Source organism: Xenopus laevis, chromosome 9_10L (genome assembly GCF_017654675.1).
Source record: "Xenopus laevis strain J_2021 chromosome 9_10L, Xenopus_laevis_v10.1, whole genome shotgun sequence".
Classification (NCBI taxonomy): Eukaryota; Metazoa; Chordata; class Amphibia; order Anura; family Pipidae; genus Xenopus; species Xenopus laevis.
Window position 1 is genome coordinate 18,806,248 of NC_054387.1, and position 25,772 is coordinate 18,832,019.

Consider the following 25,772-nt stretch of genomic DNA (forward strand, 5'->3'; position numbering starts at 1 on the left):
AAGAATTGCTAACTAAATTGGGATTCATAAGATCTTCTGATTAAATAAAATATTTCCTGGAAAACTATTTTCCACACAATGTTCTAAGTGCTTTATTGTCTTTATTGTTTTTTCTTTAATTTTATTTCTTTCATGTGTTTATTAATTTTTATTTGTTCTAATGACATTTTTATTGTAATTTTAAATGTAATTTTATTTTGTTCCGTTTAACTTTTATGATCTTTTGTTAGATCTTTATTGCTTTTGGTTTGTTCTTGAAACGCATCATATGCTGTTGTATCTTTGTGCTTTTACATTCAATTTTTGGAATTTTGTTTATGAACTGCTCCAGTATTGACTTGTTTATGAATAATAATAAACACGTTGTAAAAATAAAATAGAAGCAAGTTGGTAAAAGAGGGGTTAATAGGGACATGGCTCCTCTGTGGGCCCCAAGGTAGAGTGCAAAATGGGTCCCTGCTATGTTATAGGTACATGGAGTCACTTCTTCATAAAGCCCTGCAAGTCTTTCAAAGGGTTAATAAACAGAATGGGCAGTCACACATGGTGGGGCACTTGGGCCTTATTGCTGCCACAGGGTTGGGTACTGCTGCTACTGAAGGAACCACGGCTCTCAGAAACCAGCACCTGTCAGTAACCCTGGGCAGTTCTGCATGGAAGTACATTCCACAGTGTGGCCTCAGCTACAGTAAACCCTGTGTAACTCCCACATGAGGAATTTAGTTGCTTTTATTTGCTGGGAAGGGGCAATTACTGATTCACCCATATGACTGTACATGATAAGTTCCTTCCTCATCAAGCTAATGGCATGAAGCTGTGAGTGGGGGCAGGTTCCTCTTTTACAGTCCCCCATACAGCCCCACTGTGTTACAACTGATGGTGTATCAATATTGGGGTCATTTATCAACACTGGGCAAATTTGCCCATGGGCAGTAACCCATGGCAACCAATCAAATTGCTGCATGCATTGTTCTACTTGCAGCTGGCTTTAAAAAGCTAATCACCGATTGGTTGCTATAGGTAACTGCCCATGGGCAAACTTGCCCAGGGTTGATAAATGAACCCTAGTGTGTTACCCAGTACTACAGGGCACTTGGGTTCAATGCGACATGTGAGTGTGACTTTCGATCATGGATCAATCTTTCCACTGTGGGTGCGGCCACTGATAAGTCTATTAATATCCCGTGCATGTGACAGCTATTGAACATCATAAACCTTAGTAGGAAATAATGGAAGAAGCCACACCTATTCTAAAAGCTAAGACAAATAATACGTTTTTCTGAAATGGGGGGATCATTAGAATACAGTGTTAATAAGGAAGTTGATCTCAGGGAAACAAGGAGGACACCCAATTACATGGTACCATAAAGTATTGGGCAGAATGTATGTGACTGGGACAGGATGCCTATTTCTATTATACAGATGAATAACACAGATACATATATCAACAAGCAAATAACAACCTGCTTCCCTATTTAACCTTTAGACCTGATTCTCCTAAAATCTCCTACATGCCGGTACCAGTGGGTACAGGGTACATAAGGAGCACTCACACAGGGCAGTGTTTCGGCGATACTTAGCACAGTCCCTGGATTTGTATGTGTATATCTATAAGTTATTACACCAGACCTGTTCTACTGGTTCTCTTCCTATATGTGAGCTCATAGTCTTGTGAGCCCAGTGGCGTCATTGCCCCTCCCTGGGAACAGATAAAAGCAGAGACTGTGGTGCAACTGCCCCAGATCCACTGAAAACTGCTGCACAGGTGAGACGTCTGCTTCCCCCCCCTCTGCTCCTGCTTATGTCCCCACCCCCATTCCTGCCTGCGATATACTGGCTTGAAGTTGTGCCCCCCCTATACTGCCTTCGTTATACTGCCCTATTACTATAAAGTCATATATTGCCCCCCAAATGCCCTCTATGTGTTTGTGAAAAACAGAAACTAAAATGTGGCGTTACCCAGTGGCGTTACTACCACAGAGCAGACCCCCCAATCTACAGCTGACTTGTCTGTGAGTGTATGGGGTGCGTACTGGACAATCCTGAAGATTTTGTACCCCAGTGAATTCAATGTATGCTACTGCTCCTACTCCTCCATGTCTGTCTGTAATATACTGATCCTTTGATGTTCCCCTTGACCCATAACTGATTCTCATGTACTCACCCCTACCTTGTACCTGCCTCTTAAATATTGACTGGAGGGGGTTCTCCTGCCTTACAACTCAGCCTTGATCCACCTACTGTAAGGGTCTCTTCTGCCATACAGCTCAGCCATTAACCCCCTAATATAAGAGATTCTCCTTTCCCCACAGGTCTTACACCATGTCTATCTATCCATCTCTGGAGGATCTGAAGGTGGACAGAGTCATGCAGGTGAGTCAATCTCTTTGTATCCATTTGTATTTATCTGCCACCCCAGTCTGACTGGGCAGACTGGGGTGGTGAAGGTCCAGCTGGAAACCTTAAACACTCAGATAAAGTGTGTTCATGGTGCCAGGGTGATACCTACCAATATCCATATACTATGTATATTGGTTAGTTAAGGATTGGGCAAGTTTTGAAAATGTCATCTGCTGATGAGTTTTGTTGGGCAGCTCATGATGGGCAGTGCATGTTGGGCAGCTGAGAAAATTAAGAAGGGCCATAGCAAAAATAAAACAGCCATGCCATGTATGTCCCCTTGGATTCTCTCTTCTCAGTCTGTGTGTGGCACCTTTAGAAACAGATCCTACTAACCAATCTCCACCAGGCCGTTTCTTTTTCCTTAATTTATGATAGCACCTCTTGTGTCCTTCCCAATACTCTTTCCTTTCTCTATCTTGTATCATATTCTCCTCTTTTCTTCTCTGGCTTTTCAACTGTTTGGTCTTTACTATCCTTCCTTTTTTATTATTTCTTCTCCTAATTTGTCTCTCTACTCCCTAATCCCTTACCTCTCCTTCGGTCTCTCATACCCTTACCTTTTCTGTCTTCTCTCCCCTTTTATATTTCTCATCTCCTCTCCTACTCTCTACCAACTGTCGCCTTGGGCTTTTTTTCTGTATATCCTTTTCCCCTTTTACTATTTCCCACTCCATTTTCTGTTGCCTGGTCTCTCAGTGTCTCCTTCCCCTTTCTGAATAGTAGCACTTCACGTGAGATAGTAATGATCACCTGTTTATTTTATGTGCTGAGTCATCTCTCAGAATAACAACTGCTGAACCTGCCGTGTAAGTTACTCCAGAACTCCATTAGTCATATCTTCCTAATGGGCATTTATCACCAGCACTTTGGCATCACCCGCTTAAGCTTCGGATGTGTTTAGTGTGATTAAGATAACGTGGCACATCGGACACTTTAATCAAGAGTCTTCTAAGGCAAAGCAGCAGCAACGCAACCCCTGGCAGTCAGTGCCATTATAGTGTATGGGAATTATGAGCTGTGACCTACATAGGATTGACTAGAGAGCAAAACTCTTAGTTTCATTATGGAACCCCCCAATCCTTCGAAAAAGATTCGGCCGAATACCGAACTGAATCTGAATCCTAATTTGCATATGCAAATTAGGGATGGAAAGTTGAAAACTGTTTTTACTTCCTTGTTTTGTGACAAAAAGTCATGCAATTTCCCTCCCAGACCCTAATTTGCATATGCAAATTAGGATTCGTTTCAGCCAGGCAGAAGGATTCGGCTGAATCCTGCTCAAAAAGGCCGAATCCTGAATTCGGTGCATCCCTATAAATTGTTCCCCAAATACAACAGTAGGGGATTCCTATGGGCTCTTTACAGTTTCTTGCATTCTCATACTTTCTCCCTTTGATTTTAGGCTCAGTCCACCCAAATGGCACAACCTGCAGCAATAATGCCGTCGGTACCGCAGAGCAACCCAGGTGGGTCAAAGACAGTCCATCCAATCACTACTCAGTCACAAGTATTTATCCATTATAACAGGACACCTTGTTGCATATGGCCTTGTTATGAGCCAAGGTGGGCTTGATCTAAGTCTGGATCTCCAAGGGAAACTTGGACTAAAAAAAGTCTGACAACTGCTGCCATATGGTCACTACAGGGCACAGCACCCCCTGCTGGAGGAACTTTGATTTCCAGCCTAGATACAGATGCAGACCCTAGTTTTGGGCGTTTCATTTGTGGCACATAATAGGTTCATTTGGCAAGAACCACACATACATATTACAGGCACATGGACACAAGTGGGTATATATCACAAGTCAGTCATCCCTTCCTCTTTCTTTCTACAGGTCTGTACCCCAACCTGTCTGAACTCTCAAATTACATGGGTCTGTCACTGACTGATGAGGAGATCCAGCTGAATATGTCCCTGGTACCAACAGGGGGCAGTGTAAGTACAGTTCTTCATTGGTTTACATTTGGTGCCAAAAACAAGTTATAAGGAGTGGATATTGGGGTTCCCTGTGTGCAATTTAGTATCCAATAAATGAGCACAGTGCCCCTGGAAATCAGGGTGCCCCCTCCCACTCAAATGTTGTGATGATAGGTTCTGCCTCTCATTATTGTGATATGTGTGCCTCTTCCTAACAGGAGATTGCAGTTCCACAGGCCCTGAGTGGGGGCTTGGTAGCACCAGTGACAGGAAACGACATTGGACTGAGACGTGCAGAGATTAAAAATGGGGTCCGGGAGGTGATTTTGTGCAAGGACCAGCATGGGAAAGTGGGACTGAGGCTACGGGCTGTAGACAAGGTAAGGATTCTGAGAAATAACTAAATCTGATTTGGGGAAGACTAGCTACCATATTTCCTAGATTTCATCTTAATCCCCTTTTCGCCTCTTCCTCAGGGAATATTTTTGCAACTGGTTCAAGCCAATTCTCCAGCCTCATTGGTTGGTTTGCGGTTTGGAGATCAAGTTCTACAAATTGATGGGGATAGCTGTGCCGGATGGAGCACGGACCGTGCACACAAAGCATTGAAAAAAGCATCACAGGACAGAATTAGTCTGATAGTGCGGGACCGGTGAGTCACACCCCCCCCAAATACCAACTTCATATATTTGTACCCAGGGGATTTTATAATTGTGTATGACCCCATATTGTCTCTTTATAGCCCATTCCAACGGACAATCACCCTGCAGAAAGACAGTACTGGACATGTTGGATTCATTTACAAGAAAGGCCTGATTACATCACTAGTAAAAGATGGATCTGCTGCCAGGAATGGTCTGCTCACCAATCATTACCTTTGTGAGGTCAACGGGCAAAATGTCATTGGACTCAAGGTAAGGCAAATGTAGTTCAAACCACCATGTTTATAGAGTGTTTGGAGCTGAGTGAGGGTTTGACCTATGTGTATTGAGTATCAGGAGTAGTGTGAGGATCCCACCAATTTATATACAGCGTCAAAAATAGTCTAAGGGTGTCATTCGTATATAGACTGCTGGGTGTAGTGTAAGAGTCTCACCCATGTTTATAGAGATCCAGGAGTATTGTGAGGGTGTCACTCATGTGTTGAGAGTGCCAGGAGTAGTGTGAGGGTCTCACCCATGTGAAGAGAGTGCCAAAAGTAGTGTGAGAGACTCATCCACGTGTAGAGAGTGCCAGGAGTAGTCTGAGATCGTCACCCATGTGTAGAGAGTGCCAGGAGTGGTCTGAAAGGGTCACCCATGTGTAGAGACTGCCAAGAGTAGTGTGAGGGTCTCAAGCATGTGAGGAGAATGCCAGAAGTAGTGCGAGTACTGTATATTATTGTGACATTAAAGGAACATTTATGGGATTTATTGAGCCTTACCCATGTGTAGAGAGTGCTGGTAGTAGTTAAGAGTCTCATACTCGTGTGAGTGTCAGGAGTAGTGTGAGGGTCTCACTCTTGTATACAAAGTGCCAAGGGTAGAAGGAGGTTCCTACCCAAACATATAGCAAATGTATTAGTCCCATTCACTCATGTACTTACCGCTGCTTGGTTTGGCCAACAGGATCATCAGGTTGGAGACATTTTGGCATCATGTGGACGTACCGTAACAGTGACAGTGATTCCCAATAAAATCTATGAGCACATGGTGAAGAGGTAAGAAAAATTCTTCCCAAACTGACTCCCAGTTAGTACTTGTGTAATACCCACACCCACAGGGAATAATCAATAATATGGAAGCCATTGGGTTGCCTCATGCTGTGTAGGGAAGGCTGGGAATGGTGCCATGGGGTAAAAAGGGATAGTGAAAGAGCAATGTTTTCTGTTCAGTTTTCTGATATAAAGACTTTTTTTCAATTACTTTCTTTCCAATATTTAAGTTTAAAGTTTCATTTTCCCCTTCTTGCGTCTCCCTAGAGCAGCTCTGGGAGTGTGTCGCAGACTCTTTGCAACTGCTCTAATTTGATACATTAGTTGTGTTAGCGATGTGTGGACCGGCCTGATACCCATGGGTTTACCCGCAGGGGACAGGGGCTGAGCTCTTCTGCCTGTTTAAAAATGAAACTTACATTTTAGAAAATAAAAACAAATAGAAATCAACTGAAAAGAGTCTTTCTGGTGTCTAATACCAACTGAAATGAAAAAATAGTTTGAAAGGTGAACTTCCTCTCTAAACTGTTGAATCCAATTAGGCTGGTAATGGGGCAGAAGGAGTGAGGTTTGCCGGGTTCATTTAGCATTGAGGCATTTCGAAAGATTATGAATGCATAGAGAAAGTCAAGGAGACAGTGAGTAATGGGAAGTAACTTCAGCAGAGAGCAGGCTTGGCAGCAAATCCCAATGATATGGCAAGGTAACTAGCTAAGAATGAGCTGCAGGGGGCTCTAGATTAGTGATGTGTGGGTTGAGAAAAACATAAATATATAAAAAGGAGCACGTCTGGCGGAAGCGGGGCATAGTTTAGTCTGCACCAACTTGCGGGCTTTGGGTCAGCCCACACATCACTACACTAGATTATAAAGAATATTATAGAAGAGTCAAAGGTGCAGGGGAGAAGTAGAGGAAATGTTGAGTACAGGTGCATTATGGGTAAGGAAGAGCCAACGGTGCAGGGAAATTTGGGTTAACATGGATACAAATATTTACACATATTTTGTTCCTCTTCTGCAGATTATCCTCTGGGCTCCTGAAAAACTCAATGGACCACTCTGTTCCTGAAGTTTGAGCTCCCCAAATAAATCTGTGTAAAATATGGGCTGAAAGAGAACAGGTCTCCCCCAGATATGCCGATTCTGCACTTTCTAAGAATAAGTCTCTCCCTACTACTACTTCATTCCAAGAAGAAGCTTGGTATGAAATTGCAGGCCCTGATTCAAAATGCTCAGCAAAAGGTGCCTACGTTTTCTTATTAGGAATTGTGTGTTTGTATATAATGTACTGTATATTATTGTGACATTAAAGGAACATTTATGGAATTTATAGAGCAGGCTCCAGTGTGCTGATTGGTATTCTTGCCCTTGGATCCCCATAGTACAGTACCCCCTACTGGAATAGCTGTCTCTATAGGGAGAGCTGGGCAGCCGTCCTGTGCCAAACACACATCAACGGGAACACTCCAATCAAGGGTGAGGGGAAGGAAGAACACCGACAGTAATGAAGATGCTCTCAGTCTGTAGGGGTACAAACTGCATCCTATACAGTCCATTGGTCTGTCATCCATACGCACCATGTAAAGCCTATCTTTCAAGCTGAACAGGCTCACTTTCTGTCTGTCCCTTGTAGTTTTTCATTGGCTGGTCGAGTATGTAGTATGGAGCATGTGAATTTAAAGGTATTACTGATTTGGGGACAGAGAATGACCTCACACTTATCAAAGGGGCATATATATGCAACAGGGGCTCATGGTACTCAGAATTCAGGTAGAAATTGGACATTAAAGTGAAGGTTTTAATGTTGGGGGGGCATAAAGGATGAAATTTAACGCCGTATTTTTATTTTCAGCCTAACTATTTAGCATAATAAAGTCAAGTTTTACAGAAATGCAACCTGCACCTGCTCCCACCCCTGAGCCCACATGACGATCCTTTAGCCATTAGGTCCCTTTAGTGTAGGCAAGTTGTGCAGGTACCTGCCCAGCCCCCAAGGACCTAGTAATGTTGACAATCTGGCTCCACTCTGTGCAGCGCGAGCTCTGCTGGGATTAGCAATAGGCTCAATGGAACCGATCACCAGTGTGAAGAAGAGTGCCTTTAGGCAATCACAGCTTCTGGGGATCACTTCTTCCACTTCACACACCAGCCCTCTTCTCTTCCAGTTAAGAACAGAGGGTGGCATTGTTCTCCTGCATCCCTATGGCAGTACTGTCCAACTTATATGGTACGGAAGGCTGGAATTTTTCTGGCCTACATGGTGGAGGGCCAATAATGAAAGCCAGTGCCCCTATTTTTAATCCACACCCACTTTAAACCACACGCATGTTTACACAAAACCATGTCCACATGTAGCACACCAAAAAACCAAATGGTTGGTGCTCAATGCAGGGATATCACTTATCACTCATATGTGAAAAAGTGGTCAACACTTAAATCCATATGCCTTATCCTCCCCTGTGGAAAGCACAGCACAACACCCCCAGCACATGATTAAGCACCTTAGGGGGCCCCTAAAAATAATTTTGAAATGCTAACAAATCCACCCAGAACAAACCCATACCAGACATGTTCCACAGGCAGAGCAGGGCCCCCACAGGGAGCATATACAGTATATGAAAGGCAGAGTATGGCACATGCAGGCAGAGTATGGCACACCCAAGGAGAATAGGGCAGACAGAGTAGGGCACACTAAGGCAGAGTATGGCACACACAGGGAGCATAGGGCAGACAGAGTATAACACACAGGGAGCATAGGGCAGAAAAAATAAGGCACACTAGGAGCATAGGACAAGCAGAGTAGGGCACATACAGGGAGCATAGGGAAGGCAGAACAGAGCAGGAGACAGGGAAACCTATCAGGGCCACACTAAGATGTACTACATACAGTGACACAATGTTAGTGCCCCATCAGCATCGTGTAAAAGTTGTGAACAGGTAAACAATGTGGACAGTTTCAGTCTGGGTGCAGGGAAGATTATATGTGTGAACAATGCAGGATCTTATTGTCTAAATTTGAGGTGTAAACAATGTAGGGGCAGTTCATCTCTGTAGTGATTAAATCTTACACATGGTAAGCAGACACAGCAGGCAGACTTATGTGGGGGGCCACACAAGGGGGGGGGGTTGCAGACCGCCAGATGTACGGCACTGCCCCATGGGAATCATTGGCTGTTCGCTAAAACTAGGGATTACCGCTCTAGGTTTCAGGCTTAAGGTGCCCAGAGGATGCTGGGAATTATTCAGCCAAATAACAATCCCCTTTTGGTTTCTGTGATGCAGATACCCTACAAAGCAGCAATGTATTCCCCAGAGCTGTGGTTGTGACTACACAGAGTACTAATGGATTCTCTTTCGCACATTTCAGTTTACTGGTTTTGTTTACTCCTCCTCTTGTAGCCATCTCAGGCAAAGGCTTCTCTGGGCGGCAGTTAGGGTTGCCACCTTTTCTGGAAAAAAAATACTAGCCTTCCTATATTCTTACCATTTTTTCCTATTAATAGCATTGGCTATTAATAGCATTGGCATCAAGCATAATTTTTACTGAACAGGTGGCAACAATAGCAGCAGTGCAAATTGGAAACAAGCCTTTCATATAAAGGGTAACTGCCCCTGTAAGACTTCAGTTCTGATCCTGATCGTGGCTACTGAATCGTTGCCATAAAGCAAGGTTTAACTGCTGTATTCTACAAAAATTAAGCAGAAACATGAGTAACGGAAGTGTTTTCACCAACACACTGCACATTGAGATACCAGAAAACTCATTTATTTGGGTGACAGAACCCTAAATTGTAACCATTCGTGTCCCTCCTGGGTATAAGTGCCAATAGCTGGGTTGACAGCAAAGGGCCAGGAGAGGCTGATGGGTAATGTGGCTCAGACCAGTTTAATACAATCAGCAGGAAGCAGACACAAAGCAGCAACATCAATAAAAATAGATAATGTGTCTCCCTATATAGATCTATATATATATATATACTCACATATATATGCCTGTCAGCCAGGGAACTAGTGCACCAGCCTCCGGGGCAGGCAATAGCCAGGGAAAGTGCAAATGAACATGTAAGTGCTAAAAATGTGACATGTGGGAAAGGACAGAACCACAGTCATTCATGTCAGTCTCTCAGGATGATGCCCCCCCCAACTGTGCTGCTCAGATACTCCACGCACAGCAATGGATGGGGTTAATGTACCCTCATACCAACATAGGGCACAATTACCTGGCACAGAGTGTCTCAACAGTAAAGGGGCACATGCCCTGCACTGACCTACCCCCTACACACACTCTAGTGCATCTCAGTGACAGCAGCAGAAAGAGACAGGCGAGTATTATAGAGGCGAGAGTGAGGAGTCCCAGTGACAAGTTCCTGCAATGCCCAGTGGTACCAGCCAATCACCCTTTTTCGTCTTTGTTCCTATTCTTGGGCACCCAGAGCGCAAGCATGGATGTGCACTCACACTCAAGTGTGGGGATTAGGAAGATGCTGAGGGAAATGGCAGAGCACTCACACAGAGAGGAGGGGTAGGGGGGTGTACACAAACTCAGCAGAAGTATGAGGTTAAGGGATAATGGAGTGTTGGCTTATTTTCTCTCTGAGAGAAGCGGAATAGTTTTGTGCCCCATCTCCACTGATTTGAATTGAAGATCTACTTGCACGCAGTCACATGCCGTGGAGCGGAGTTCCGCCCCAATCTGCAAAAGCAGGCATTTTCAGGCCAACCTCAGCTCCTCTGAGTGTGTGACTGCACGCAAGCAGATCTTATTCAAATCAATGGAGATGGGGCACAAAGCAATTGAACCCCTTCCTCTTGAGAGAAGCAAAACTACTTTGTGCCCCATCTCCATTGATTTGAATAAGATCTGCTTGCGTGCAGTCACAAACACAGAGGAGCGGAGGTTGGCCTGAAAATGCCTGCTTTTGCAGATTGGGCAGAACTCCGTTCTATGGAGCTGGGATGTGGAGGAGATCTGCTTCTCTCAGCCTGAAAAAAATACACAGGCTGAGAGCAACTGAGCCAATGCTCAATGTGCCCTTGACCTAAGGGAGACACCAACAAGAAGAATTTTGTTTTGTGGAACACCACACTCTAGTACTCTGGAAGCCAAAATTGGAAGGGACCTGGTCCTGCAGGAAAAGGGAAATGAATAGATGGGAAGTCAGGACAGCCAAATGAGGTGTGTTACACACAACTGACTGAAGCAACACACAAACACACACATGCAACAGCAGCATTTATGGCTTTCCCTTATTGGTTCCCTTGTGTGCACATGGAAGGAAACCTGTATAAACTACTAGGGAGATGCTCGTGCGTTGCACAATCAGATGCTGGTAAGCCGTGATGTGCGCCAGTTCATGAGAGAAGGCAGTGATTGTGTTACATACAGATGGCACTGTGCCAGGCAGGCTTAATTCTCATCCCTTTATCACTGACCTATGCAGCTGTATCAGGAGCCACTCCCATTGGTCTAGAAGAGTCATGCAACCAGGCATGTGCCCACTCAGTGATCACTAAGTGCCCATGATACTTTGGCACTTGCTTGTATATTGACCATCATCCCAGTGACCCTCACCCCTATCTGGCCAACAGACGTCCCACACTGCCCTCCCTAAAAGTGCTGTGTGTCCATGGCTTTCGGCCATCAGGGTTGGTTTGGGGGGGGGCTGACCTGCCGGCAACTAATCCTACGAATGGAGTGCAGAGCCACCGAGCAGCAGCCACGAAGCAGGGAGCTGATGTTATAGACTGGCTGCCCCTGGCGTCTCTGTGCACGGCACAGCCAAGCTACAGTGGGCACCACAGGGATCAGTACAGCCAGTAAGTCCACTACAAAGTGACGGCTCCAGTAGCTATGAGGGGGCAACTCAGGCTCCTCTGCTCCAGACTCCCCGGGGATTCCGTCCGTGACCAACACAACACAGGAGGGGTCAGAGGTCACTGTGACTTCCTCCTGCACCAGGGGCTTCTGGGTAATATCATTTCCAGCTGAATGGGACAGAAGAACCTTTTCCAAAATGTTCTCTGGCTCTGGGGTCCCTGGCACAGCATCTGTTTGTACCCCACAGTCACTAACACTGCTTGCCTGGACAGCTGCTTCTACGCACATTGGGGCTGGCTGAACCCCTATACACAGGGGCCCCTCACCCAGACAAAACTCTGTACCAGATGATACTGCACTGCTGTCATCAGGCGCTGCAAATCCACTATCCCCGGTGTCTTGGGAGTGACGCTCTCCTGCATGAGGCTCACTCAGCTTTGTGTAAGTGGAGCTACGAGTCATAGAACGGGCAGGTGACTCCACAGTGGAGCCACCACCTTCTGGTCCAGGTGGAGCTCCGTCCTGTGCCAGCTCCATGTTCTGCAGCAGAGTCTCCAGCTTGCGGTTCTGCAGCGTGATGTCAGCAAAGTATTTCTGCACCCCGGTGTCGCTCTCCCCCAGGCTCCCCCTCACGTTCTCCATGACGTCCCGCAGCTGCTGTATTTCCCGCTGAGCGGTCTTAAGAGCAAGTTGCGCCTCCACCCGGTGACATTCCTCCTCTATCCAGTCCTCCTGCATCCGGCTTAGCTGGGACCTCAGCTCGTCCACCTCAGTGTCCCTGAAATAGTGTGTGGGGGGCAGGGAGAAAGTGGATTGATATGAGAGTGGAGAAATGAAGGGGAAGAAAAGGATTAAATTTAGGCAGAGGAGAAATAGGGGGAATTTATATGAATAGAATAGAATGGGAGAGAGGAAGAGTGAGATACATGGGGGGAGGAGGAAAGTTATTCTAAGTTCTGCGGGTATATCTCCTCCCCCCAGTAGTGATGAGACTCACCTATCATGCAGAGCATCTTGCATGTCCTTGAGTCGCGCATGCAAATGCCGAATACACACTTCTTTTTGCTGTAGGGGGGTCAGGTACTGTTCTGGGGTAGGGGGCTTAATTCCATGGTTCTCACTACAAAGACTGTACTTAGTCTGGCGCCTGCGGAAGAAATGGAGGGCATGAGACAACCACACAGGTATCATATATCTATAACCTTGTTATGACCTAGGGGCCCAGCTTGAGGGCTAGTTAGGGGGAGATTTGGGGTGAGTGCTTATCTGTGCCCTGGGTACCCCTGGAATTATAGCAGTGTGACTCTTACCCCAATATTTCTATATATCTGTAACCTTGTTATGAGCTAAGAGGGTCCAGCCTGAAGGCCAGTTAGGGTGAGATTTGGGGTGAGTGCTTATTTGTGCCCTGGGTACCCCTGGAAATCTAGCAGGGTGAATGTAAACCAATGTTTCTATATATCTGGAACCTTGTTATGAGCTAATGGGGCCCAGTCTCAAATCCAGTTATGCTGGGATTTGGGGTGAGTGCTTATTTGTGCCCTGGGTACCCCTGGAACTATAGCAGGGTGACTGTTACCCCAATGTTTCTATATATCTGTAACCTTGTTATGAGCTAAGGGGGCCCAGTCTGAAGGCCAGTTAGGGTGAGGTTTGGGATGAGTGCTTATTTGTGCCCTGGGTACACCTGGAACTATAGCCGGGTTTATGTTACCCCAATGTTTCTATATATCTGTAACCTTGTTATGAGCTAAGGGGGCCCAGCCTTAAATCCAGTTATGGTGGGATTTGGGGTGAGTGCTTATTTGTGCCCTGGGTACCCCTGGAACTATAGCAGGGTGACTGTTACCCCAATGTTTCTATATATCTGTAACCTTGTTATGAGCTAAGGGGGCCCAGTCTGAAGGCCAGTTAGGGTGAGGTTTGGGATGAGTGCTTATTTGTCCCCTGGGTACACCTGGAACTATAGCCGGGTTTATGTTACCCCAATGTTTCTATATATCTGTAACCTTGTTATGAGCTAAGGGGGTCCAGTCTGAAGTTCAGTTAGGGGGAGATTTGGGGTCAGTGCTTATTTGAGCCCTAGGTATCCCTGGAACTTAGCAGGCTGCCTGTTACCCCAATGTTTCTATATATTTGTAACCTTGTTATGAGCTAAGGGGACCCAGTCTGAAGGCCAGTTAGGGGGAGATTTGGGGTGAGTGCTTATTTGTGCCCTGGGTACCCCTGGAATTATAGCAGTGTGACTGTTACCCCGGTGTTACTATATATCTTTAACCTTGTTGTGAGCTAAGGGGGCCCTGTCTGAAGGCCAGTTATGGTGGGATTTGGGGTGAGTGCTTATTTGTGCCCTGGGTACCTCTGGAAATCTAGCAGGGTGACTGTTACCGCAATGTTGGCCCCCGTACCTCTTGGGCTCCCCAGAATTTTCAGGGTCTGCTTCCTTTGTATTTACCTCTGTGCAAAAGGCTTTATTTAATAGGGGATACCTGGAGGACAGGCACATGGGCAAAACAAACTCAAAGATGAGCCCCACCGTTTGGGATTACATTGGAGGGTATGGGGACGGGTTATTTGGAGGAGGAGCATTTTGAGGTGATTACCCATAAGAAGAGCATAATCATGGGGGAGTTACTTAGCCAAGGAGCACCTGGGGATGAATTACTAGGAGTTTTTACCTGTAGGGACTCTGGTTACTTGAAGGAGGAGCACCTGACAAAGAGGGTGGATGGGAGTACATGAAGGAGTGGTACAGTGGAGTGTGGTTACCTGAATGAGGGGCTGCTGTCACTTCCTTTGTAAGAACCAGAGGTGCTGCTGCTGACAGAGGAAGTCCCATATGTGTCCCTCATGGTTACAGGTAAAGAGGCGTGCCTGGGATAGTGAGAGACACAAAATTATTGACCCACTTAAGATCTCCCAATTAGGCTCTTCAGACTCAAAAGTTTTGATAGAAAAATCTTCAGAATCACCCTACAGGTCAGGCCTTAAGCAAGCAAGAATGGGCACTGGGCACTTCCCAATGCCACCAAGACATTCAGTGCCACCTAGTGGAAGACAGAGGAAGTGAGAAAGGGCAAGAAAAATTAGGAAAGAAAACGCCTCCTTGTGGAACATAAAGGAGGTGACTGGGAACACCTTACAGGGGTGGACAGAAAGAGTAGTATCAGAGGAATGGCAGGTGCTACCTCCTGGATCCTGCTGAGGATCTTCGGCCTCCTGGCACAGACATGGGGGCACTACAGCACGTGGGCACCAGAGGGCGGCACAGAGCTCCCCCTACAGAGATACAGACAGGAAATGTAAAAGAACACACTGCCTTCAAGCTAGGTGTATTTATATACACAGCACTGTACACACTGCCTGCTAGTCAGGGGTATACACAGCACTGCACACACTGCCTGCTAGTCAGGAGAATACACAGCACTGCACACACTGCCTGCTAGTTAGGGGTATACACAGCACTGCCTGCTAGTCAGGAGAATACACAGCACTGCACACACTGCCTGCTAGTTAGGGTATTTATATACACATCACTGCACACACTGCCTTCTAGTCAGGGGTATACACAGCACTGCCTACTAGTCAGGGGTATTTATATACACAGCACTGCACTCAATGCCTGCTAGCTAGGATATTTATGTACACAGCACTGCACAATGTTGGCTAGTCAGGGTATTTATATAAACAGCACCACGCACACTGCCTGCTAGTGAAGGTTTCTTTATTCACAGCACTGCATCCACTGCCAGCTAGCCAGGGCTATTTATGTACACAGCACCACACACACTGCCTGCTAGCCAGGGGTATTCATATACACAGCACTGCACACTGTTGGCTAGTCAGGGCATTTATATAAACAGCACCGCACACACTGCCTGCTAGTCATGGGTATTATTTATATACACAGCACTGCACACACTGCCTGCTAGTCATGGGTATTTATATACACAGCACTGCACACACTGCCTGCTAGTCATGGGTATTTATATACACAGCACTGCACACACTGCCTGCTAGCCAGGGCTATTTATATACACAGCACTGCACACTCTTGGCTAGTCAGGGCATTTATATAAACAGCACCACGCACACTGCCTGCTAGTGAAGGTTTCTTTATTCACAGCACTGCATACACAGCCAGCTAGCCAGGACTATTTGTATACACAGCACCATGCAAGTAATTGCATATGGTTGAGGTTTGGGTTCAGGTACATTAGTGGGTACACCCCTCCCACATATTAAAGCAATATAATCTCCAACCCCACAGTGTGTATATAAAGATGGCTGCCAGTGTCATTTGATCCTGCCTCCCAGCGCATTAGGGCAGGAGATACAAGCCAGCATCGATCTGCCTTTGCAACTGCACCCATGGGACCTGCACGGACACTGTCAAAGCTATGGTTACAGATGAGTTAGGCACCAGCAACAAGCACACTATGGGGCATGGGAAATGAACAGGACGGGCAAGGGGGGAGCCCATCTGTACAACACACACAGCCCTGGCTCCCTGCCCATCACTCTGACACAACGGCTGCCATGGCAACAAGGATGATGCTGAACGGGGACCACAAGCTACGAACATCATCAGTTCCCTCGCAGCCTCGGCCTGGAGACTAGAACGTAGCACCCAGATCCATACCCTGTGACAGCACAGAACCAGTAACAGAACCAATACCACCACCAGCAGATTAGCCTGTCCCTCCCATACACAGATGCCAAACTCACACGCAAATAGAAATTCTTCCCAGGGAGACTTTGCCCTTGAGAGAAAATCTCTATATCTATCCCTCCCTCCCCACCCACTGTGGTACAGACCAACACGGTCTCCCCAAACCTCCCTCCTCATTAGTTACAGTGGTAGCTGCCAGTGTGACCTTCACGAGTAGCAGATAAGTAGGGAAGGGTCCACAATCATGGGGAGTGGGGGATATATCTCTGCATTACACATATAGGAACTGTCCCCAACAGCTTTATGACTGAACCAAAGATCACTGAATACATGTCACAGAGCCAAGACACCAGAACAGGCCCAGACTGGCAATCTGTGGGTTCTGGCAAATGCTAGAGGGTATAAGGTGCCATAGAAAGTCAGTATTTAGTGGGCTGGTGGGGCTGTTTGGGCCACTGTGGGGGCTGATTGGGCCTCTGTATACCTAAAATCCCAGTGCCTATTTTGATTCTCAGTCAAGACAACGGTTGCCACCTTTCCTGGAAAAAAAATACCTGCCTTCCTATATTTTTATGTTTTTTTCCTATAAATAACATTGTCATCAAGCAGCATTTTTACCGACCAGGCTGGTAAAATACCGACCAGCTGGCAACCCTAGTCCAGACCTGGACCAGAACAGCCCACACCCACTGTCCCATAACCCCCCAGTTATTGAAAAGAGCCACTGGGTGAAAGTAGTTTAATAATAAAATAAAGCTTTGCCGTACAGTGGGGCGGCAGAACCCCTTATCCCCCACTGGAGAACCACCTCTCCTCCTTTGCACCCTTGTACCTAATTCTTCAGTCTGTATATCAGCACAGTAATCAGACCCCTGCTGCCTACCAGCTCTAGATACAGTGTTGGACTGGCCCACCGGGATACCAGGAAAACTCCCGGTGGGCCCAGGTGTCAGTGGGCCCTCTTGCTTCTCGCCATTTAGCCCATTTCATGATCCTTACATATTCCTTTATTGGTGGAAAATATGAAAAAATATAGTAAGTAGATATAAAAGATTAGAAGAATAAGAGGTTGAGAGAGAAGGAGGAATAATAGTTTGGAAGTGGGCCCACTGTCTTAAGGTTTTCCGGTGGGCCCCTGGCATCCCAGTCCGACACTGTCTAGCTATGGCACCAACTGTCAGCTCTTCTATATACCTCCCCCTTACTTCCAATTAGCTCTATATATCTCCCCATCCACTGCCTCTGTGCCCCTCTATCATCCCCCAAATGCCTTTCAGTTCTACATTACACCCATTTAACCCTATTTACGCCCCTGCCCCCACACCCAAAGCAATTACCTCCCAGCACTAATTGATATTGCACTTGTGCACTGACTGCAGTCTTCCAGCTGACTAACCCCAAAAGCTTTAATTTTCCTTCCCCACATTTCATTTATGTAATCCCTGCTCCCCTCAGAATTAAGCTCAGAACAAACTGAGGCAAAGCCCCCCAAATGTCAGCCAACTACTCCTGTACATCATCCCTACAATCCTCACTATCCGCATCCGCTTCACTATCCCTCCCACACACACACACACACGCTGCACTCAGCACAGACACTCCCTGAATTATCCGACCCATCAACCGGACAGACCCACAGACCGACCGACACCCGCTTCTCATTTCTCCCCCGAAGGTCCCAGAACGGACGCAGTTACCTGCGGAACTCTGCATGATGCGCTGCGGCTCCGGCCGGGGGTGGGGATAGCGGGGAAGGCGGGGGCGTTACGTCACATGAATCGCCCTTAAAGGGGTGGTTCACCTTTAGGTTAACTTTTAGTATGTTATAGAACGGCCAGTTTTCAGCAACTTTTCAATTGGTCTTCATTATTTATTTTTCATAGTTTATGAATTATTTGTCTTCTTCTCCTGACTCTTTCAAGCTGTAAAAAGGGGGTCACTGACCCAGGGCCGTTCCTGCCATGAGGCAAGGTGAACACCTTGCCTCAGGCGGCAGGGAACGACCAGTTACAAGGGGCGGCAAAAAGCCGCCTCCTGTAACTTTAAGAGCCGAATTTCCGTTTTTTAAACCGGAAATTCAGCTCTGCTAGTCCAGAAAGCGCAGTACGCACTCATTACACTAGCGATGCTGCACCTTTTGACCCGCTCTGACGCTAAACTTTTAAGCGCGGAGCGGGAGTAAGGGGCGACATTGGGGATGCTGCCTCAGGCGGCAGCAGCCCACGGATCGCCCCTGCACTGACCGAGAGTCCTGCAGCGGGTCTGGTACCCCTGGGTATCTGCGGGTTACCCGCAAAAACCTGCGGTAGAAGTTCCGTGTGCGGGTATAGACGCGGGTTGTCAGTTCTACGGGTCGCAGGTCTTCTCAATAGCGATTTTTACTCCTTTTTTCTTATTGCATCTACTTCTGATGATGTCACTTCCAGTTTACAATGACAGCACTTCCTGATTCTTGATGGTCAGCGGGTCGCAGATAAGGTACTTGCGGGTCGGGTAGCGGGTAAGAATGCGGGTTGCGTATTGTAGGTTGCGGGTACGGGTTGGGTTCCAAAAAATGAACCCGCTCAGGACTCTACACTGACCCCCTCTAAAAACTAGGGATGCACCAAATCCACTATTTGGGATTCGGCCATTAGAGGTGGGAAAGAAAAAAGTGGGGAAACATTTTTTTTACTTCCTTGTTTTCTGGTGAAAAGTCACATGAGTTCTGTTCCCGCCCCTAATTTACATATGCAAATTAGGATTCAGAATTGTTTCAGCCAGGCACAAGGATTCAGCCGAATCCTGCTGAAAAAAAGGCAGAATCCTGGCCGAATCCTGGATTCGGTGCATCCCTACTCTATAAAGCTACACAGTTATTGTTATTTGCTACTTTTTATTACTCATCTTTCTGTTCCGACACTCCCCTATTAATATTCCATATTCTCAATGAAATCAATGCATGGTTGCTAGGGTAAATTAGACCCTAGCAACCAGATTGCTGACACTGCAAACTGGAGAGCTGCTGAATAAAAAAAGTGAAATAACTCAAAAACTACAAATAATAAAAAATGAAAATGAATTGCAAATTTTCTCAGAATATCCCTCTCTACATCTTACTAAAAGTTAAATCAAAGATGAACAACCCATTTAAAGGGATCGTTCGAGAACTAGGTATAGTTCTGCTACACATGTATCCACATGTATATTAATGGCCTCCCCCCCACCCATAACTGCTATGTCCTTCTAACTGGGAGGGAAACACTATAGCACCTGGTTACACTGTCAGGGCTGCCATAAGAAATCACAGACTTTGGAGAGACTTCAGACTTCAGAAGGGGTTTAATGCCTTCCTCTGGATCAACTAGACACATTTTATATAGACATGAAAGGTTGAACTTGATGGACGTGTCTTTTTTCAACCTAACTTACTATGCTACCAGGATCGGACTGGGGGGGCCAGGGCCACTTACCCAGGGCCCCCTTTGCCCCCCTGGCGCACATGTGTGCATGTGCACTGTGTTTTTGCCACGCCCCCCCAGCACGGGTGTGCGCACGAGCACACGCATTTAATTTACGGCGCACTAGCGGTGCCATCTGGGTTAGGAGAGTTAGTGCTGCCATCTGGAAAGGAGTGCAAGGCACGGTTCTGGGCTGGTGGGGCCCAAAAGAGCCGGGGGCCCACCGGGGTTTCTCCCAGTGTCCAGCAGGCCTAGTCCAACCCTGTATGCTACTATGCTCTAGGTATCCTCTCGTAACTTTAAGAGCTGAATTTCCATTCTTTAAAACAGAAACTCATCTCTGCTAGTGCCGAGATTGCAATAACGATCTCTAAACAATGATACATTTCTCAGCAGCATCTCTGGAGTATCAGCAACTATTGTATCAATTCTAACAGCTGCCTTTAATGAAACTCAGGGATTCTGCTCAACAGGGACAAAGATAAGAAATGTATCAGCTAATGTATTCATTTAGGACCATTTACAGGGTGACCCCCCCAACAAGGGAAGAAGCTAGGATGATAATACACTGTCGCCCCCAGGGTAGTTACTATTATCAGTGCATCCAACAGGGGGGACTCGTCTCAGTCCCAGTGGCTTTTTGGGTCTTAAAGGTTCACCTTCCAACACTTTTTTCAGTTTAGTTGGTTTGAGATAGTTTACCAGAAATTAAGATTTTTTCCAATTACTTTCTATTTTCTATGTGTGCCATTTTTCTATTGTATCTATTCTATTGAAGTGGAATTCGTGGCACTGCAAGTTAAGCCCTACCCCATCTCTGTGCAGGATTTTATGTGGAAGTGTCCGGCCACTGTGGAAGGGCCTTTTTTTTAGAAAATGATCCGACATCTGAGGGCCACCCCCTAAAGCTGCCTCCCTAGGAACGGGCATATATGGCAAATACGCCACTGCGCATGCCAGGCCTCCCAGTCTTAGCGGGGTATTGTTGGTTTTTCCCCCAACCAGAGTTCAGGATCTATAAGCTCACACCCCTGGTGGGGTGACAGGTGCCATTTATAAAGCAATGAAGCTACAGTAGTTTCCCCCAATGCTCAGCTCACATGTTTTTATGGTATGAAGTTCAGGACAAAACACATGACAGAACCAATGACAAGAGACACCAGCACAAAGGGAGTAAATGATGAACCTTCCATACTAACACACTCGCAAGACCAATATAAGGATGCTGGATACATTATAGCCAGGTCTGGACTGGGATCCGAAATAGGCCCTGGCATTTCAAGTACACGGAGGCCCAAATAGTCCCCCCATCAGCCCACTAAATAGTGACTGTCTATGGCATCTTACAGCAGCCCCTATGGCATTTTCCAGAACCCACATATTGCCAGTCTGGGCCTGATTGTAGCCCAACCTTGTATTACTTCCTGCAGTGCCCAACTCTGTGCAGATTTATTCCCCATTCTGGTGCTTTACAAGAAGGGTCAAATTGGGCAGGCGTTAGACACAAGCACCTAAATGAAACTCATTGCAGCATATTCAGTGAATAAATAGGATATACACATTTAGCAATGTGATACAGTCGCTGACTGGGGAACATGGTGCCTGGCATTGTGATGATGTCACCATACAGGGAACCTTGTGCCTGGCATTGTAATAATGTTACTGTACGGAGAACTTGATATCTGGCGTTATGGTGCTGTCAATGTGTGGGGAACTTGAAGACTGGCATTGTGATGATGTCAGTGTAAGGGAAACATGGAGCCTGGCATTGCAATGATGCCACTGTATGGGGAACTTAGAGCCTGGCATTGTGATGATGTCACTGTATAGGGAACTTGGAGCCTGGTTTTGCAAATATATGGGTAAAATGGAGCCTGGCACTACAAAGATATTGCTGTACTTGAGGCCTGGCGTTGAAACGATGTTACTGTACAGGGAATATGGAGCCTGGCACTACGATGATGTCACTGTATCGGGAACTTGGTGCCCGCCTGGTATTGACATGATGTCACTGTATGTGTAACTTGGTGCCTGGTATTTTGATGATGTCCCTTTATGTGTCACTTGGTGCCTGGTATTGTGATGATGTCACTGTATGTAGAACTTGGGGCCTGGCACTATGATGATGTCACTGTACTCTGGTACGCTGAATGCTTGTTCAGCTCCAGAAAGCTGTAGAACTTGGCTCCTACTTCCTTGCGTAGTTCAGTCTTGCACTGGTTCTGAAGACTAAACAACTGGACTTTAGGCTGGTTCTTTTGCTAAAAGAGAAGAAAAAGTGGGTTTGTGAGGAAGTACCCATGAGGGGAGAGTAAGATACCTCACTGTGGGTCTGTAGGAGACTCGGACTGGCAATCTGTAGATTCTGGCAAAAGTAGATTCTGGCAAATGCCAGAGGGGCTGCTGAAAGATCCCATAGACAGTCACTATTTATTGGGCCTGTGTGGGTCAGTTTGGGCCTCTGTGTAAGACAAGGTCCTATCTGAGTCCAGAAAGTTCAGTTTTCCTGGGTTTTTGTAGTTCTATTCTTGCTGGCTTAAAAAATCCGTTCCCCTCCAGATGTGTCAATAGTTACAAGTTCAAAGGAATAAAGCCAGGGCTTGTACAATTTAGGAAAAGACAAACACAGCGCAAAAAATTATATTACAGTGCAGTATTTTTCTTTAAAGGTAATGTTGCACCACTTGTTTGTAGCCCACCATGAGGTGTGCCCAGGCCCAGATTTGTGGCGAGGCCACATAGGCCCGGGCCTAGGGTGGCAAAAAATTAGGGGCAGCATGCCACCCAGCTGCATTATGGGGACATGCGCGTTCAACAGCGCCGTTTGCCGGCGCTTCAGCGCAGGCACGTGTGCGCTCACGGCACACAGGGGGAGTGTGGGCGGGCGCTAGGACCGCGCGGCCACCCGATCGAACTGCGAGGCCTAGGGGCGCCGCACCAGAAATCTGGGCTTGGGTGTGCCCTATAGAAGTGTTGTACACATGTGTACTGCTTCAAGTGTGCCTTTTGTAAACCAGTATTTAGAGGACAACTCCAAGCAACTCCTAGCAATGCATTAATGCTGGATCTTCTCACTCTGGTGGATAGGGTTGCCACCTTTTCTGTAAAAAAATACCGGCCTGCCTATATTCTTGCCGTTTTTTCCTATTAATAACATTGGCATCTAGCATCATTTTTACCGGCCAGGCCGGTAAAATACCGGCCAGGTGGCAACCCTACTGGTGGATAACTTCTGGACCACTGACAGTTTAGGCAAATAATTAGAGGACTAAAGGCATATTACTTCTGGTGGCATCAGAACTCTGCTCATAAATGAGTAGCACATGAATAAAGCACAAGTATCTTCTTCTTAATGAGCATATAAGTTCACCATTGGACTCTTACTGTGGTCCCTAATCAGGGCCGCCGATAGAAATCACAGGGCCCCGTACAACAAGCCCCGCCCCAGATACCGCCCACTCCACATCACAGTTAAAAGACCACACAGACATCAGCGCTAAAAAAGGTAACCCCTCCCACACACACACACACACAAGTTATAAAAAGCTATTGGGGACCAGGGCCCCCTATAAGTTAAAAAAAATATTGGCGTCAGGGCCCCCCATAAAAGTTTTTTTTTAAAAAAGCATTGGTGCCAGGGCCCCCCTTACAAGTTTAAAAAAAATTGGGGCCCCAAAGAACATTTTTAAAAAAAACATCGGTGGCAGGGGATAGAGTATTAAAATAATACATTGGTGGCCAGGGGATTAAAAAAAATAAAGAAAATACACATTGGTGTTCAGAGGAATTGAACTCGTGGCTTCAGGACTTCAACTTCGCTTCCATTCGTGACTTTGGGTCTTTTCGCCGATTCAGGACTTCAATTCCGCCTGTTTTCTTGGCTTCGGGTCTTTTCGCCGCTTCAGGACTTCAATTTTGGCTTCGGGTCTTTTTGACTATTCGGGACTTCGTCTGTTTGGCTTTTTCGCACTTCCGCCTTCTGGCTGTTCGGGACTTCTGAAGTAGGTGGCAAGGCTTCGGCACTGTCAATTGGGGCCAGGCTCTTTAGAACATTTTAATCCAGTCGGGGAATATCCCCTTTTATTCAGCCACCAAACATCAATGTTTCGGGGGGGAATGTGTTCCCCCCTGAAACGTTGATGTTTGGTGGCTGAATAAAAGGTGATATTCCCCGACTGCATTAATCAGTGTGTGTGCGTTCTTATACACATTGGTTGCTAAGGGACCCGGCCGGGTCAACGGAAGGAACGCACCACCAATTGCAGGATTGGTGAACTACAGGTGTGCGGTAGGAGAATTACATTGTCTTTCGAAAAGTTTAGCACTGGCAGGCCCCCCTTCAGGCCCGGGCCCGGTACACTTATACCCCCTGTGCCCCCTGATGGCAGCCCTGGGTCCCTTGCTCCAGGCATGTCACTTGCTGTGTCCCTGAAATTCAACCACTTCAGTCCCTATACTGGTGGTCTGATCACCACAGCTTGCAGCTGCTCAGCTACTGAATCCTGCCTGTCTTTCATTCCTGTAGTTATCAACAAAGCTATCACTAACTTTCCTAACTGGGCCTGGCACTGCCCAGACCCAATCCTGTGCCCACCTCCCGGCTAGGTGGTATCCAGAAAAGAGCCCTAAGCCCCTGTGCTCTCCCTTTAATCTACTTAAACACACTGAGCAAACACTGAATTGCTATTACATCAGGTATAACCTTGAAATAGCATTGCATTGCTGGGTCTCTCCTTGGTGTCCCCAATTATCTCTGTTGCTCATGGATGTTCTTTCTGTTGCTCATGGATGTTCTTTGCCGGGGTATTGACAGCTCAGTACTGGGGCAAGAAGGTCATAGTGACCACCTGAGAAAAGAACCAGAACCAGCTCTAATAACAGTTCCCAAACTGGATCACAAGAATAAGGAAAGAGGCCTAGAAGAGATTCATAGTCGGCAGAAGCATCAGATCAGAAACTGAATATTCTACCCAGAACCTGACAATGACCTGTCCACTCCTGCTCTTCCCTGTCCTGAGTGGTGACCTCTGCCTCCTAATGGAACAGAAGTTCTAAATAGCTATCACTTCTGGCTGATACAATATCTAGATATAGATCTCTGAATCATGTGACTGTTGGCTGCACTGCTTTTGGCTATATCCATCAATATTAGCTCTCAAGCAGAAATATAAGAACTAGGGCGGTGGACTGTGGGCCCCAGTGGGAATATAGGCACTAGGGGTGGAAGTCAGTGGGAATATAATTACTTGGGGATGGGACCCAGTAAATAAATACATTCTAGGGGGCAGAACCCAATAAAAGAATATTAGCACTATGGGGCAGAACCAAGTAGATAAATATAAACTCTAAGGACAAAACCCAGTATTTTAATATAGACACTAGGGTGATGAACCAGTAGGAATATAAGTGCTAGGAGATGGGAGCCAGTATATAAATGTTTAGGGGGAGGAACTAGTGGTTATATAAACACTAGAGGGTGGGAGCCAGTGGGAATATCAGTGTTACTATTGTTCATCCATTAATTTACCACTAATCGTTGGCTGGGAGCGGTTGGACAGCAGCAAAGATGCAGTAAAGTGAACGGCAGTAAGATATTTATTTATAATTGGATTTTTTAAGAAACATAAATTCACGTGGCTTTATATGATTTTTTTGACGCAAATGGGCTTTGTTCTGTCTCCGACTGCCTGTGTGATGGGGGATTTATGAAATATGTGTCCATGGGGTCATTTGCACCTTTCACCCTGGAGTTGTCCCATGCAGCAGGGCGAGGGTAAGGGGCTGGGGCTGTAACATTGGAATAAAGCAGTCGTCTCTCATTGGCCCGCC

The 25,772-nt window shown here is 46.4% G+C and overlaps 3 protein-coding genes across 3 annotated transcripts in view; 1 reads left to right on the forward strand and 2 right to left on the reverse strand.

Moving 5' to 3' along the window:
- The window catches only part of LOC108701997 (traf2 and NCK-interacting protein kinase), a 1,005,599-nt gene that overhangs the window by 662,374 nt on the left and 317,453 nt on the right, over positions 1-25,772 (reverse strand). The gene's annotated exons all lie outside the window — the stretch shown is intronic.
- Positions 1,658-7,343, forward strand: MGC52622 (Syntenin-1-like). The gene is made up of 9 exons (NM_001086235.1): positions 1,658-1,765; positions 2,313-2,373; positions 3,806-3,869; positions 4,239-4,339; positions 4,540-4,701; positions 4,798-4,973; positions 5,064-5,235; positions 5,929-6,020; positions 7,035-7,343. Exons 2-9 carry the CDS (start codon positions 2,323-2,325, stop codon positions 7,087-7,089), a joined length of 873 nt encoding a protein of 290 aa, NP_001079704.1. The 5' UTR covers positions 1,658-1,765; positions 2,313-2,322; the 3' UTR covers positions 7,090-7,343.
- On the reverse strand, positions 11,011-18,292 carry snph.L (syntaphilin L homeolog). Its single transcript, XM_018235030.2, has 5 exons — positions 18,201-18,292; positions 15,020-15,110; positions 14,601-14,705; positions 12,829-12,978; positions 11,011-12,609 (listed from the first exon to the last, which is right to left on the reverse strand). Exons 1-5 carry the CDS (start codon positions 18,214-18,216, stop codon positions 11,655-11,657), a joined length of 1,317 nt encoding a protein of 438 aa, XP_018090519.1. The 5' UTR covers positions 18,217-18,292; the 3' UTR covers positions 11,011-11,654.